The following is a 15,576-nucleotide window of genomic DNA, read 5'->3' on the forward strand; positions in this document are numbered from 1 at the left end:
AACATATGACACAAAATAAACAGTAGACTAATAAAACAAAAATTTTTAAATTAAGAAATCGTTTGGCAATTCTTTCAGTTCTTTTCAATTATTCGAGACTCGCGTCTCGGACAATCATGTATGCCGTAATAAGGTTCAAAATATCGCAATTAAATGGATATTTTTCATTGGAAGCATTACACTGACCTAGCGCATCAATCTCTCAACGGTTCGACCTTTACAATTAATTTTGGACAGAGCCATCTGTGCCGCCGAGAAGAAAACTTTTGAAGGTTTGAGTCTCGGCTTAATACAGCTTCGGATACACGGTCAACAGATGTCATGGTACAAAAATTACTCGGTATTTCTCAGATTTACAAATTAAGGCCCCTACATACATTCAATAGCAACTTTTTGTATTTGCAACATTTGATGTATTTGAATTTTTTTCTTAAAATATTGTTTTTCTATTGAAAACATGAGTTTTTATTCGAATTTATTTTCGAGTTTTTATTAATATATAGTTAAAAAAAAGACTTATTGAAAGGTAAGTAGTTAAAGGTAAAAGTATTAAAAGGTAAAATCCAATGTATATATTTTTTTAAATTGGGCTTGAAATGACGTGCGGTTCCTAGCATTGCCGAATGCTGACCGAATTCTGTGATTGCGAGTAAGGCCTTAATATGATAGAACAAAGGATACCAAGAGACATTCGCACTAATATGGTACTGACACTGAAGGTGACTCCTGGACTGGCACTCAAAGTATGAGACTGATCACCCGCCTGATTTACGATCCAACTAATTGATTGTAAAAGTGAAACACGTGTGAAACCCGTGTCTAGTTGTGGTCCTGCGCCATGAAGTGGGCCAGGGTGGGGGCGGGCGGAGGTAGAGGCGAGGACTGCTGACTGGATCCCGACTGCTGGTTCCCCGGAGGCTGGTCGATGACCAGCTCGTGCTCCGACTCCGACTCCTCGGCGTCCTCTTCTTCCTCATCCTCGGACGAAGATAACAGACCTGTAAATTAATTTTTAGATCATCCAAACGAAAATCCCGTATTGATAGTCCAAAAATTACACGTGATCTGGAGGAGGGTACCAAAAGATTCAGGTTTGTATTTGTATGGAAATTGTAGTACGCAGTTTGCAGAAAGTATCAACTGAGTCATAGGTGCCATGTCCGTCCTAACGTGCCATTAGGCGACGATTAAATGCTGCCATTCCTTATGGAATGAATGAATGACTAAATAAATGAATTAATTAATTAATAATAATAATGCTATGAATGACTGAATGCCATCCTCATTTGCTTATGCTCTCTTGCTTAAGCCTCTTGTGACCTCTTGGCCGGAAACTGGATCAAACAAAATCTGAGTAGTTTAGTTGTCACGCTCTCTCATTATGGAAGTACCACATTTATAAGAGTGAAGGAATAACATATCGCTAGTAGAGAAAAATTTACGTGCTGATATATAAGTATGTAGATCTTGCGGTACCGGCTGATTCAATACTCTGATTGAGTGACCAGATCTCGATTTAGAGTGATTCTTATTCAGCAATGCAAATCCATTTTAAAGTTGTTTATTTGATTTGATAAACCAATCCTTCATTGGTCGCTAATATGTATTTAAAAAAATCTTCTTTTGGAAGTCTCTGAAGCCATAATACTTTGAGTATTTTTCTACAGTACCACATTTGAAATGCTCTAATCTTTCTTGTGGTACCTCATATAAGATGAGAGTCCATAGTCTGCTTAAGACGTCATAGAGGAGCATTCAAAGAATCAAGCATCATACAATTCTCATGGACAGATTTTGAGGGAATATATTTATATGAATAGGTTTAATCCTTCCCTTATGGTACTAAAAACTTCCGCGTGCACCGGTGATATGTATTTTGTACACCATATGAAAATGTGGTTTAAAAAAAGGGAAAAATGTGAATATTCCTAAATGTTGCTTTTATTGACCATAGTTGAAGTAGAAATGTAACAATTTTGTAATGTTAGCTCTGGTAATTATGAAATTATTGAAAACGAGAAAAAAATACATCGCAAGTATCCGCAATAGCTAGCGTAGTGACACAACTGCCGCATAAGACAATCTGCGCACTACTCGCACAGTAAACGCGTTAAGACATGCGAGTATAATGACATGAGAAACGTTTGTGTATTGGTGATTTTATCCCTGATTTTTTACCAAATTATTTATTTCCGTCGCTGTAAATGATTTACTTTATACTATAATACTTTCATGAAATACATAATTATTAAACAGAAGAATACAAAAATTGTGAGCCTGTATCTAATGTATTATATTTTATATTTATATTCTCATTTTAAAAGTCGAGTTGTATTAAATACATATCACCGAGAAGGGAAGGTTAAATTTTAGAAGGATAAATATAAATGTTTTGAAATACCAAATAGGGTATTTCAGTAGAAGTATTGATGTATTGGTAGGTTGTTAGTTTACCTGACGCAGAGAGCTGAGGCTGCAATGAAGAAAGACTGTCGGGCCAGAACCTCTTGCTGGCTTGTCCGCCGCTCTGTTTCCTCTTAGTTGCGCCCCCTGCTGCAAAAAAAACAATCAATAAGTCGTGAAATGTCAGGGTGCTCTCAAACTTAAGGGCGGAGACTGACCTCCACATTTCCTCGTAACGTAACACGTTAAAATGCGAGCATTCAGGCAATCAGTACAGCGAGCCGAGCTGCTCGCCGCTCCTTTCGAATGCTCCATCCGAAGTTGGATGCAATTTTAGGTTAGTACAGGGTTGCCAATTTGTGGGAAATTCCCCAAACTGCGGGGAATTTGTGGGGATTGGCACTATGTGGAGAAAATGTGGGTATTTTAACATTTTACCATTTAATAATTTATCGGACGTATTGATAGTTAGTGATTAAAATATCTGTTACAATATTTTTTATCTATTGATTTCCCATGTAGCATTTCTGGCAACAAAAGTGTACAAATGGTAGATTTTTTTAAAATGTATACTTTATGTCGAATTTGTTACCAAAAGTGCTAGATTCTCGCTAAAATGACAAAAAGGGATGCAGCCCTACCCGACATATTTTCCAAAACGAAATAATTTAATATCAACCCACAACAATCGAATGAACGAGCATAATCGAACACCCAAACCGAGCTCGCACCGAACGGGAACCAGAACGTCACATTCCGTCACCACCCGTCCAGTGATCGACACGTCCTCCAACTGTTCTCACATTAGAATCACGCGATTATTCTTAAATATTTCTTGACTGTAATTTTCTAGAACTGAATAAATTTGTGTTAAAAGTAATCCGCTTTCATCTTGCTTCCCTTCTGTTAAATTAAGTTGGTGTTAAACTAGAACCCATAACATCAACTTAAAATAATTCAGTGAATCCCCTTTTCGTATCCCTTTTAGATTTTCAGATTTTTTGGTGTGACATATGGCAACACTGAGCACAAGGCCACTAGCGAGCACTGATCGCGGTCAGTTAGCAAAGCCGTAACGTCATAACGTAACATGCTCGCCGCGGGCGATGATGTTACGACAAAATGCTCCGGTCAGTCTCCGCCTTAACGCCCAGATCCCTTCGGAAGAAACCTCTGTCCTTACCATTGTCCTTCCCGTCCAGCATGGGTTGGAGGATCCTGCGCCGCGCATTGATGAACCAATTGTTGACCTGCAGAAGCGTCAGTCGGGTCTGAGCAGCGAGGATTCTCTTCTCTTCTTCAGTCGGATAAGGATGCTACGAACAGCATGAAAGAGATAAAAAATATGCATTAGATTTACCGTTCTTTAGTAGAATCCATATTTAGATATGGAATTAAGCCTTAGGGACAAGCGACAAAAACGAATTTAAAAATGGTTAAAAATCTGCAGTATTCCACAGTCAAAAAAATTGTGCCCAGTCATATATATAATCAAAGGCACAATCCAATCTTGATATATAAACATTTAAAATTACTGCCGGTACGTGGAATATTGTGGATGAGTATCATCGTTGAGCAACAAACTAGACAAAAATATCCACATCTTCTAGTACACAACCATGATACACGATTTACACACAACGAAGGTTTGATAGTCCCAAGAATTAACAGTAAATACGGGAGTCCAACACTGCAATATATCGTTCTGAACATTTTTAATTTGTTGTCGACTGATGTCGAAATAAAAATGTACTAAGAAAAAACTCCACTGACAAGACACACAAGGTGGCTTGGTGGGTCTCTGCATTTTTAAAAAAATTTTATATGTTTAAAATTGAGATTTAAATAAATGTATACAATTAATGTTAATAAAAAAATAAATAATAATACATATAAGTCTCTTCCAGATACATTATAAGAATAATAAATAATAATAAAACCCTTATCCGCACCCCAATGGTGCATAGGGCACTGTGTCATATAAACGCAGTGTTATCTTGATCGTTTACACATGAAGGAAAGGTGATCAGCCCTCGGCTTCAGGTACCAGTCCATGGTAATATTGAATAAATATTACAGTGAAAAAATCACTTATATTTATTTTACCCCCCTTGGGAATCGAACCCGGGTCCTCCAGAACGGTAGCCGAACGTGCTGACCATTACACTACGGAGGCGGACAAAACATTATAAGAAAAATGTGGAAATGTAGGTTATATTAGCACTTTTAATCTAATTTTATTTCTGCTAATATGTATCTATTGTATTCTTGCCAGCCTTTATTATAACCGTAAATAAAATGTATACTCACACACAGGCCATGCCTTTGCGGGATAATTTTTTGTATTAATACTATATATTTTTTGTACTAAATAAAGAGAGACTAAAAAGGTTGCTGTTTCGGCCAAAATTTGTGTATTTTACAGAATAATTATGTATTAAAAATAGTATTAATAAATGTACGCGAGAAGAACAAAGAGACGCTGTTCAGTAAGTTTTAAATGTTACAAATACTGTCCCCACCCCATGCAACGCCTTTAAAATAGTATTTAAGGGGTGGCGGACAAATATTTGTGTGCTCAGATTAAATAATATTCGAAACGTGTATACGCCGCGCTCGCTCTGTTTTTATATTGGTGTCGCTTTGTTCTTCTCGCCCCTTGTGTTTGGTAATTTTCGATGTATTAGTGTAATTTTGTTATTTTTACACTTATAACTTTGTGATTTTTTAATAAATAAAAGATTATCTTCATTTACGCGTTTCCGTCTTCCCAATGAAAAGTGTTCCGGTACCGTTAGCAGTAACAGTTGCTTTACATCAATATAAAAATTGGGCTGTAAAAAGTTTGAAGCTAGCTAGTTTGTTCAAAACTCCATCTCCCGCAATTTTGGGCAAGTCCCACATCTCCCGGAGAGTCTCACACATCCCTTTGACTCACCACCAGGTGCTGGAAGAGCCAGGCGCGCATGGCCTGCGTGGCGCTGCGCGGCAGCACGCCGCGCTTGCCGCCGCGGGAGCCCGAGTCGTCGCCGCCGCCGCTGCCCTCGGCGCTGCCGTCGTGCGTAGCGTCGTCGCCGGCGCCCGTCGAGTCCAAGTCCTCGGTCAGGGAGGGCGACACGGAGCCGCAGGACCCGTTACCTTGAGAGAGTCAAATTGGACATTGAATCTTCTATTGTGATGGAGTTTTGTACCCTTTGGCTACCAGGACTTACCCGATGGTGCACAGGGCACTGCATCATATAGAAGCAGTGTTATCTTGATCGTTAAATACATGAAGGAAAGGTGATCAGCCTTCCGCTTCAGGTACCAGTCCAGGGTCATATCAAATAAATATTAGACTGAAAAATCACCAATATTTATTTTAACCCTCTTGGGAATCGAACCCGGGACCTCCAGCATGGTATCCTAGCGTGCTGACCATTACACTACTGAGGCGGACTTATTTTACAAATGACCCTAGTACACGACTCGCGTAGGTCTTGGGAGAGTGAGCTATGACACAGAGGGAGGTCGCAATATAGTCGGAGTGACACGAGGGATGAAAGATCCTTTGACTTCTTATATTAAAAAAAAACATTTGAAGATCTTACCAGTATAACTATTATCACTGGAGGGTAGACTCGCAAGTCCGGCTCCGATTTGACTTATGGGCGTTGAACCGAGCACCACCAGTCCACTGCTATTGCAGTTCCCTGAAACCAATTGATTGCACCCATTAATATGCCACAGACAACTTCTTTTACCATATCCGCTCCTTGTGTGGAGCATCAGGAGTCCACAAACTGTCTCCAGGCTTTTCCGTCGGACGCCAGCTTCCTTGCATCCCTCCAAGTCAGGTACGCGACGAATTGTTCGCAAAGGTCTTGAACCCGATGCCTTGTAAAAGAGGCAAGCTTGATGGCGGCTCTCGGGAGGCATGCGGAGTACATGGCCAAGCCAACTGAATCGCCTTTTCTTGGCGACAGTTGCGAGCGAGATTTGCTGCGTCCTACGCCTTATCTCTTCATTCCTCGCAAAGTCAAACCTTCTTAAAATTCTTTGCAAACACCTATTTTTGAAGCTAAGTACACGGCTAGGCCCTTGTAAGGTGCCATGTTTCACAGCCGTATAAGAGAATGCAGGTGGCATTTGGTCTTCACTAAGTATACATCCGATCTCCAGACAGCCCTAATACTGTTGAATGCGGACCCTGCGAGTCCTTCGCGCACTCCCAATTCCTTTTGAAGGCTGCCATTTTTAGTCACGCACACTCCCAAGTACTTGAAACTCTCGACTCTTTTGATGAGCTGGTTACTCGACATCAATGCAGGCATTGTATAGTCGGCATTTGGTCTTCACCAACAACACACTGGAGATATTTGGACCATTCTCTGTTGTGCCAAACAAACCTGTCTGCTGTTGGAAGTGTGCAGGCTGCGGGGGCTTGTGGTCGGCGGGCGGCGGGTAGGGGGCGCTCAGCTGCTCCGGGAGGAAGGGGGGAGCCGGCAGCAGCTCCTGGGCATAGTGCTGCACCATCGGCGTAGACTGGACACTCTGAAATATAGCATGCGTTTCAAAACTCCGCAAACACATTTTTTTTTTTAAATTCATTTTGTGGGTCACATTGGTTGAGTAATCAAAACATTAATAAATAAAGGCTATGTTCTTCTAACCCTTATCCGCACCCAATGATGCAGTGCATCATATTGACGCAATATTATCTCGATCGTTCTCTAATAACTTTTAAGAAAACTTCTCTAATAACCCTTTTAAGAAACATCTGAGACTATTTATCATTAGAATCCTAACTCGGCTGTCCAAATTTAAAACACAGTAAGGGACATTTTTTTGTAGTGAGATTTTTTTGTATTTATGGACTAAGTAGACTCTACTTAGTCCAAAAATGCAAAAAAAACCTACTACAAAAAAAATGTCCCTTACTGTGTTTTAAATTTAGACAGCCGAACTGTCCATCAATCCTCCTCCCTTAGTTTTTCCCTCTACCTCCTTCCTTAAACTGCCTTTTTCCTATGCCCTCCTTATCATCACCTTTTGTAATTTTATAAAATTAAATTAAAATTCTTTTGTAATTTTTAATTTTGTAATGTGTAATTTTTAGTATGTCAATTTGTAATTTTTTTGTTTGTTTATGTACTATTTTCCCTCTGATTGCAAACAGCTATATATGGTGTCAAACGATTTGATCAACATCACTAGTCTGTTTTTGGTTGGTCGGAAGATGTTGCTTTCTAGCAATAGGCTTATTGCTAGAAAGCAAGCCAATCTTATTATTTATTTTCTGTACATGAAGTTTTTTTTTTTAAACCCTTATCCGCACCCCAATGGTGCATAGGGCACTGCTTCGTATAAACGCAGTGTTATCTCGATCGTTTACACATGAAGGAAAGGTGATCAGCCCTCCGCTTCAGGTACCAGTCCAGGGTAATATTGAATAAATATTAGAGTGAAAAAATCACTTAATATTTATTTGACCCCCCCCTGGGAATCGAACCCGGGACTTCCAGAACGGTAGCCGAGCATGCTGACCATTGCACTACTGAGGCGGACATGAAGTTTAAATAAATAAATAAAATTCTTATTAAAAGAAATTGTAAAAAAAACCTACCATTTTTCCAAATAAAATCATTATTAACACACTATCTTAGGGCGGATTCACATTCATAATAGAGATAAACATCTCTCAAAGGAAGTGATAATATTTAACCATACTGTATACATCCATATGAGATCAAAAGATGCCGCAAAAGTCATGCGTAAAAATAACTTACACTCAATTTACGATGAGTCGAGTGAAAAGGTAAAATTACCCTTCCCGCAGATAGTGTGTTAAAACTCATAAGTCAAAGGGTTAAAACACAGATCACGTAAATGAAAAAGATCACCTGGTATTGGGGAGAATTGGAGGTGCTCGAATGTTCCTCGCTCATGGATCCACCCATCGGCTGATTGTTATTGCTTTCTCCGGTTCCGGGGTACGCCTCACCTGCAAAAGGGTGCAATATGGATATATTAGGGGCTGGAGAGGTATCGCTCACTCCTTTCAACAACGTCATATATAAAAAACTTAAGGTAAGGTGATCAGTCTTGCGTTCGAAAGATTCTTAGAGTGAATTATATAAAAAAGGACACATAAGACGTAACCGAAGAAGCTCAGAGAGACAGATATTGGTGGTATAAGGAAATGGAGGAGGTATTTTACTATTCATTATGGATAGAATAGCAGCAAAGGCCAGTGTAAAAATGATTATGTTCATGTTATCGTAGAATCATTTGTAATCGACTAAATTAGTCAAAAGTACTTTCAACAACATCATATATGAAAAAACTAGATTTTTCAGGAGATTGTTTTTAAAGTTTAAAAATATAATAAAATGTATTAAAATTAAATATCAAGCCACTTATTGAACTTTTTACTGTGCAACAGATCTTTTTAAGTAAAAACTGAATGCTTTTTCTCCATTTGAAAAATATTTAGTATATTTAAAAAAATAATTAAACAATACCTTTTCTTCAAAATGCAAAAATAACACATTATGCCCTGTAACGGGTAAATATAAGGTTAAAAATATGCCACTTTTGCTGGGATATAGTACATTTTCTGGGCATTCCGAAAACATGCACAACTGAAAATTAACCTTTTTTGATATATTACGTTGTTGAAAGGAGTGAGCGATATATTGTCGATAGAGATGGAAGTTGCATTTATTATTTACCTTCAATTTGGGACGGTGAAGTGGTTGTTTTTGTTTGAAGCGTGAGTTCTGTCCTTTAGGTGACCAATTATTTACACATCCATTTAAATTGAAATGGGCTTCATGACTCCAAAAGATGGTGTTTACCGTACAAAATTACTCTAAAATTGTCTCGCAGAAAATTTTAAGCTTCTTACCTGAGGCATAGTCGGTGCGGAGAAGGTTTTCACTCTGCATTTTTGACTTGAGGCAGGCGATGTACCGACTGCAGAAGTCTCTGCATAGCTCTTGGACTTTCTCCAGCTCGAGCAAGTGAATCCTGAGTACCTGGATTGACTTGATCATCTGAAAAATATAAATATTAACACAATGTTTGCAGGTAATGCTTAAAAATGCCTTTTACATACTGTTGGTAGAGAGAGGGAAACGCTTACAAGCGACTATTTGCTTACTTTTGGTAGAGCGCAAGATGCCAAAAAAATTTTACAGATCGGAATTGGTTTTGCGGTTACTTGTGATAAGTATACGACCCTAATTAGCGTACTAATTAGGGTCGGAACAATCATGTTAGTGCTGCATCGATCCGATCCTATGTTGGGTGCAGATAGAGGTAAAAAAAAAAAAATAAAGGCCCAAGGAATGATCCCTGAGGTACTCCCCACAAGTGTCCTTAAATTTCAAAATCAACCATGTCACATTGGACTACCCCAGCGTAAGGATTTAGATCCAACATGAGTCTCTAATGTGTTTTAGTAAGTATTCAATGAAATTTATATAGGAATAAGTTAATTTTTTAATGATTTTCAATGGGTTTTCAAAATTGCAACTAACTTAACCTTCACGTCACTTCTACCCCAGTGTGAACATCTAGCTGTAACACGAGTTTCTGATGTGTTTTAGTAAGTATTCAATGAAATTTATATGAGAATACATTATTTTTTTAAATGATTTTCAATGGGTTGTCAAAATTTCAAGTGTTTGAAATGAAAACAGCTAAGAAAAGAAGAAAACTACCTAACTTTACCTCCACGCCACTTCTCCGCAAGGTTCAACAGAGATAATAGAACTAGAGTACTATAGCCATTGTGTGCATACACCACTGGTTCGAATGGAAACCAAGTGTGCCTATACTGGACCTTTAAATGTGGCGGAGGCGTTCAGAGTTAGCAGGTAGAATGGGGGCGGCTGGAGTCGTTTGAGTAAAGTGACCATGAAAAAAGAAGGCCAATAATCACACAGATTGTGACCGATGAAGAAGAACTCAACAGCCCCTCATACTGGAAGTCCTGAAGAGGAGAAGGTGGACATGGTTGGGACATGTCTTTAGAATGCCACCTGAGTGCATCAACCCCTCGTGTCTCTTCTTCCGACCCCGAGGATTCCGGCGCCCATTCACCGACTATACTCAGCGGAACTTCGAGACGCCGGACTGACCTGAGAGGATGCCAAGGACATGGCGCGTGACAGAGTGACTTGGAGATGTCTCATGTTGGCCATATGCTAGACCTAGGGAGCGAAAATGGAAAGAAGAAGAAGAAGGAAGAGTGTCTCACCAGGCCGTCGATTTCGGGGTCGTCTACCAGGAAGGGCTTGCGGTCTCTCTGCTGGTGCTGTACGAAGGCGCGCAGGTCGGCCGCGAAGGCGTCGCAGCCGCCCGCCGGCTCGGCGCCCCCCGTGGCCTGCTCGCAGCGCTCCAGCAGCAGCGCCAGCAGCGGGAACAGCGGGTGCCTGCGGAGAGAGAGAGAGAGAGCGCCAGGGTTAGGGTCGGTCTGTTGCCAGGCTCGCTCACACACCGCGGCTCCATACTCACTTATATTGGAAGCTGTCCCACCGCATGCCCAGATCTGCTACAGAAGCATCTAGGCTTCCTGACAGATCTGCTCTTGCTAAGCAATTTTCTTTTTGAACTAAGATGAGAAATTTATTGAAAACAGTCCACCATACTCACTTGTAGACGGCGCGCTTGTCGGCCTCGAACTGCGCCTGGTCGAGGGCGGAGGCCGCGGGGGCCGGCGCGGGCTGCGGCTGCGGCTCCGCGGGCGGCCGCTCCCCGCCCGGGCAGCCCTGCATGCCTCACCACCCCTGCAACGACACACAAACTATTTTAAACTGCTCTGGGCCAAATCTCTTTGGAATATAGTCTTTGACGACCTATTGCGACTTCCTTTTGGTGGTTTATACTGATGATGCCATCCTCTTAGTATCATATAAAATTGTCACTTTTTGCAGGCTCTTGGGAGGAAAAATGGAACACCCTAAGGGGAATCTAAGGTGTAACATCCAATCACTTCTCTTCTCGATCCCAACTTGAAATCTCAAGGAGGAAGTGCGGTATTTTCCATGGCTCCTGGCTGAACTGAACTCACGTCTTGTGTTAAACCAGCCAATGACGGTCGTGAGCCCCATACATGCCCAGACTTCCATATTCTTCTTCATCCATGTTGAGATGTCAAAAATAATATGAACGTTTACATCTTTACAACATTTTGAGTGTGTCCAAATACTTGTTCACAAAATCTGGATTACCTCCAATTACAGGAGTAATTTTCATATTATTTTTTGACATCTCATCAAAGAAAAAAAGCTTATTTTCATCTCACCAATATATCTTAGTCGTACAGGAGAAAGTGACCAACTAACAAAACGTAGAATGTTCAGGAGGGTAATTTAAGTCACTTTTGCTTGGCAAGAAAATAAACATCAATGCAGTTAGTCATTTTTAACAAGTTGATATATTATACTACCAAGTTTAAAAACGCTTTGGGATTTTTTCAGGGCAATATTAAGCTAGTAAGATATCAAATAGTCAATGATCACATTTTTGTAAGAAAAATGCACTTGGTCACTTTCTTCTGTATGACTACGATATCGCTCACTCCTTTCAAGAACGTCATAAATCAAAAAACTTGATTTTTCAGAAGAACGTTTTAAAAGTTTAGAAATATAATACAATGCATTAAAAATAAATATCAAGCCAGTTATTGAACTTTTAACAGTGTAACAGATCTTTTAAGGTAAAACGTGAAGGTTTTTTCTCCAATTAAAAAAATTACTTTATTTAAAAAAATAACTTAGCAATACATTTTCTTAAAAATTTAAAAACAACACTATCTGCCCTGTAGCGGGTAAATATTGAGTTAAAAATATGCCTCTTTTGCTGGAATATAGTAAATTTTCTGGGCATTCCGAAAACGTGCACAACTGAAAATTGACGATTTTTGATTTATGACGTTCTTGAAAGGAGTGAGCGATATGTCTCAAGTTCTAATGATTCAAGAACATATATATAGAACTTCTAAGAATTTAGTGTGGTTATCGATAATGGGTAGAATTGGTGAATGTTACACGTGTGTGTGAAAGTGATGGTGGTCAGCCCCGTAAATGCCCAGACTTCCACATTCTTCTTCATCTTTGATGAGATGTCAAAAAATAATATGAACGTTTACATCTTTATTTGAATAGATGTGAAATTGACAATTACGAGCGAAAGCAGCTTCGCACTCAATTAAAATCTACAAAATCCCAATAAAGATTGATGGAAATGAGTTTCGCGCACTTAGACACGCTTCGCGCCTAACGAGAGGACATTTACATCTGTCTCCGACTCTGATTGGCTCAATAAGGCAAAATGGCCGCGCGAACTTTAAATTATTTCATCAGATTCATTTTGGGGACTTGCTAGAGTAAATATATAATATGTCGCTCACTCCTTTCAAGAACGTCATAAATCTAAAATCGTCAATTTTCAGTTGGGCGTGTTTTCAGAATGCCCAGAAAATGTACTATATCCCAGAAAAAGCGTCATATTTTTAACTTAATATTTACCCGCTACAGGGCAGAAAGTGTTGTTTTAGCATTTTGAAGAAAAGGTATTGTTTAATTATTTTTTTAAATTTACTAAATATTTTTCAAATGGAATAAAACCTTCAGGTTTTACCTAAAAAGATCCGTTGCACAGTAAAAAGTTCAGTAAGTAGCTTGATATTTATTTTTAATGCATTGTATTATATTTTTTAACTTTAAAAACGTTCTCCTGAAAAATCAAGTTTATTGATTTATGACGTTCTTGAAAGGAGTGAGCAAAATGTGCTAGAGATGATTCGACGTTTGGCTACCGCGCTGGAGGCCTCGGGATTGAACCCCAGATGGGTCAAAATAAATCAATTACATTTTTGACTCTAATAATAATAAGGCGGGATATTTCATAGCCCGCAACTAAATTTTCTTTAACCCTTAATTAGTCGCATGGGGTCAAAGCAATTTCGCATCAAAAAATGAAGCATTTTCTGCTACGCATTTAATGTTTAGTTCATGTTATTTCTTTTAAATATGATAAAATCAATAAAGTAACGGTATATACACGGGTCTACCAAACAATAAAATGACTCGACTGCAATCAGTGTTAAACGCAGCAGCGAGACTAATTTTTGGAATTTCTAAATTCAGTCACATCACCCCACTACTTCACAAACTCCACTGGTTACGCTTTCCCTAAAGGGTTGAGTATAAACTCTGCCTACTCATGTATAAATCAATACACAATATGGCTCCAGAGTATCTTAAGGAGCTGTGTATTCCAGATGAATTGGTTGATAGACGTCTCACGCTTCGATCGGCTACAACATCTGCAATGGGCAAAGTTATCTTACCAGCTCGCAACCAACGCACTAAATTTGGCGAGCGTGCCTTTGCTGTTGCAGGACCGACGGCGTGGAATGCTCTTCCACCAATGGTTAGAAATAGTGGGAGTGAGATGATCTTTAGAAAAAGACTAAAAACACATTTGTTTGCTAAATCATTTCCACCATAATATTTTCCCCAATTCATTCACAGTGAAGCGCCCTTGAGGTATTTTTTTTACGAAAATGGTGCTATATAAGTTATCCAAATTTATTATTATTATTAAAGCACTTTAATAATAAGCAAGTTTTATTATCTTATATATTTAATGAATAATAAGCAGTTATGTATTTTCGTTCGTGCGAGTAATTAAGGGTTAAAAGTATGTGGCATTTAACTCAATTTTTTGTTGTTGCTTAAAACACTGTTTTTGTATTGAATAAATGAGTTTTTCTTTAAAATAGATATATGGTTAAAAAAAGAGTTATTGATTGGTAAAGAGTTAAGAAAAATCATACAAATATTTTTCAATATAAAATAATTATAAATTAAAAGAAATCAAATCGAAATGTACATATATTCTTTTTAAAAAATGAGCGCTAGACACATCTGATTTCTCGCGCAGCCGATCGTTTACTGCATTGTATATTGTGTTTGCGAGTACCCCCTTCATTATGAAATTAACATATTGTTTACTGTATGAAGATTTTTGTGCGTTTCAGAAACCTTATGCACGCGGTGATGTGCACATTATTACGCGTTTCAGAAACCTTATATTGCGGCAGTGTGCACATTATTGTGCGTTTCAGAAACCTATTCACGCGGTGATGTGCACATTATATTGTGCGTTTCAAAAATCTTATTCAAGCGGTGGTGTGCACATTATTGCGTGTCCAAAAAACCTTATGCACGCGGTGGTGCGCACATTATTGCGCGTTTGAAAAACCTTATTCACGCGGTGGTGTGCGCATTATTGCGCGTTTCAGAAACCTTATGCGGCGTGATGGTTAGTTAGTTATGTATTTTTTTGTATGTTACAAGCATTGTTAACTTTGTGGTATGGTACTATAACACTCTCTTTATCATTCATCGTTCTCTTTGCGTACATTAAAGTGGTATTACACAAAGTGAACGATGAATGATAAGGAGAGTGTTATAGTTATGTATTTGCCGTAATATTCATGAAACTTTGACACTTTGCATACAAGCTTTGATTGTGGCGATTTATTTCATTTCAGCGATCCCTATATCGTAGTCGAACAGGAGAAAGTGACCAACTAATACTACGTAAAATGTTCAGGAGGGCCATTTAAGTCACTTTTGCTTGACAAGAAAATAAACATCAATGCAGTTAGTCATTTTTAATAAGTCAATATACTATACTTCCAAATTTAAAATCCTTTGGGATTTTTGCAGGGCAATATTAAGCTAGTAAGATATCAAATAGTCAATGATCACGGTCTTGTAAAAAATGCACTTGGTCACTTTCTCCTGTTTGACTACGATATCTTCAATTTCGCCAATAGTCGAGCATTGCAAGCAGAATATTCTTTCCATTGTCTCAGACGCGGGAAACTTAGAAGACAATTATTAAAATATAATGGTAAAAAAAGAGGCAGTTTTCAAGGGCTGTTGCGTTCCCTCAGTAATGCCATTTTGATAGGGAGTAGAGATGGGCAGAATTTTCGGCGAAATCGACTTGCATTGTCGATTTTAATATTAATCGAAAATAAAAATTAATATAATTTATATTTGAAGCACAAACTTTGTGAGTTTTCCATTTTATAATTAAAATGTAACTTTGTTTTAAAATTACTATGAATATTTTATTAATAGATTTATATTATCCACTGACAGTGGA

The 15,576-nt window shown here is 38.6% G+C and overlaps 1 protein-coding gene across 1 annotated transcript in view; it reads right to left on the bottom strand.

The window, feature by feature from the left end:
* Window positions 1-422: 422 nt before the first annotated feature.
* Window positions 423-15,576, bottom strand: part of LOC148311495 (homeobox protein PKNOX1-like) — a 47,677-nt gene continuing 32,523 nt past the window's right edge. The window contains exons 2-11 of the mRNA XM_088256560.1: window positions 11,044-11,177; window positions 10,649-10,823; window positions 9,293-9,440; window positions 8,286-8,386; window positions 6,792-6,936; window positions 5,994-6,095; window positions 5,342-5,541; window positions 3,587-3,719; window positions 2,455-2,553; window positions 423-998 (exon numbers count right to left, since the gene is read on the bottom strand). Coding sequence (XP_088112686.1) covers window positions 820-998; window positions 2,455-2,553; window positions 3,587-3,719; window positions 5,342-5,541; window positions 5,994-6,095; window positions 6,792-6,936; window positions 8,286-8,386; window positions 9,293-9,440; window positions 10,649-10,823; window positions 11,044-11,165 — 1,404 coding nt within the window. The 5' untranslated portion in view covers window positions 11,166-11,177 and the 3' untranslated portion in view covers window positions 423-819. The remainder of the gene's footprint in view (window positions 999-2,454; window positions 2,554-3,586; window positions 3,720-5,341; window positions 5,542-5,993; window positions 6,096-6,791; window positions 6,937-8,285; window positions 8,387-9,292; window positions 9,441-10,648; window positions 10,824-11,043; window positions 11,178-15,576) is intronic.

This window comes from Brachycentrus maculatus, unplaced genomic scaffold (assembly GCF_059751285.1).
Source record: "Brachycentrus maculatus isolate JH-2025_06_01 unplaced genomic scaffold, ASM5975128v1 h1tg000063l, whole genome shotgun sequence".
In the NCBI taxonomy this organism is placed as follows: Eukaryota; Metazoa; Arthropoda; class Insecta; order Trichoptera; family Brachycentridae; genus Brachycentrus; species Brachycentrus maculatus.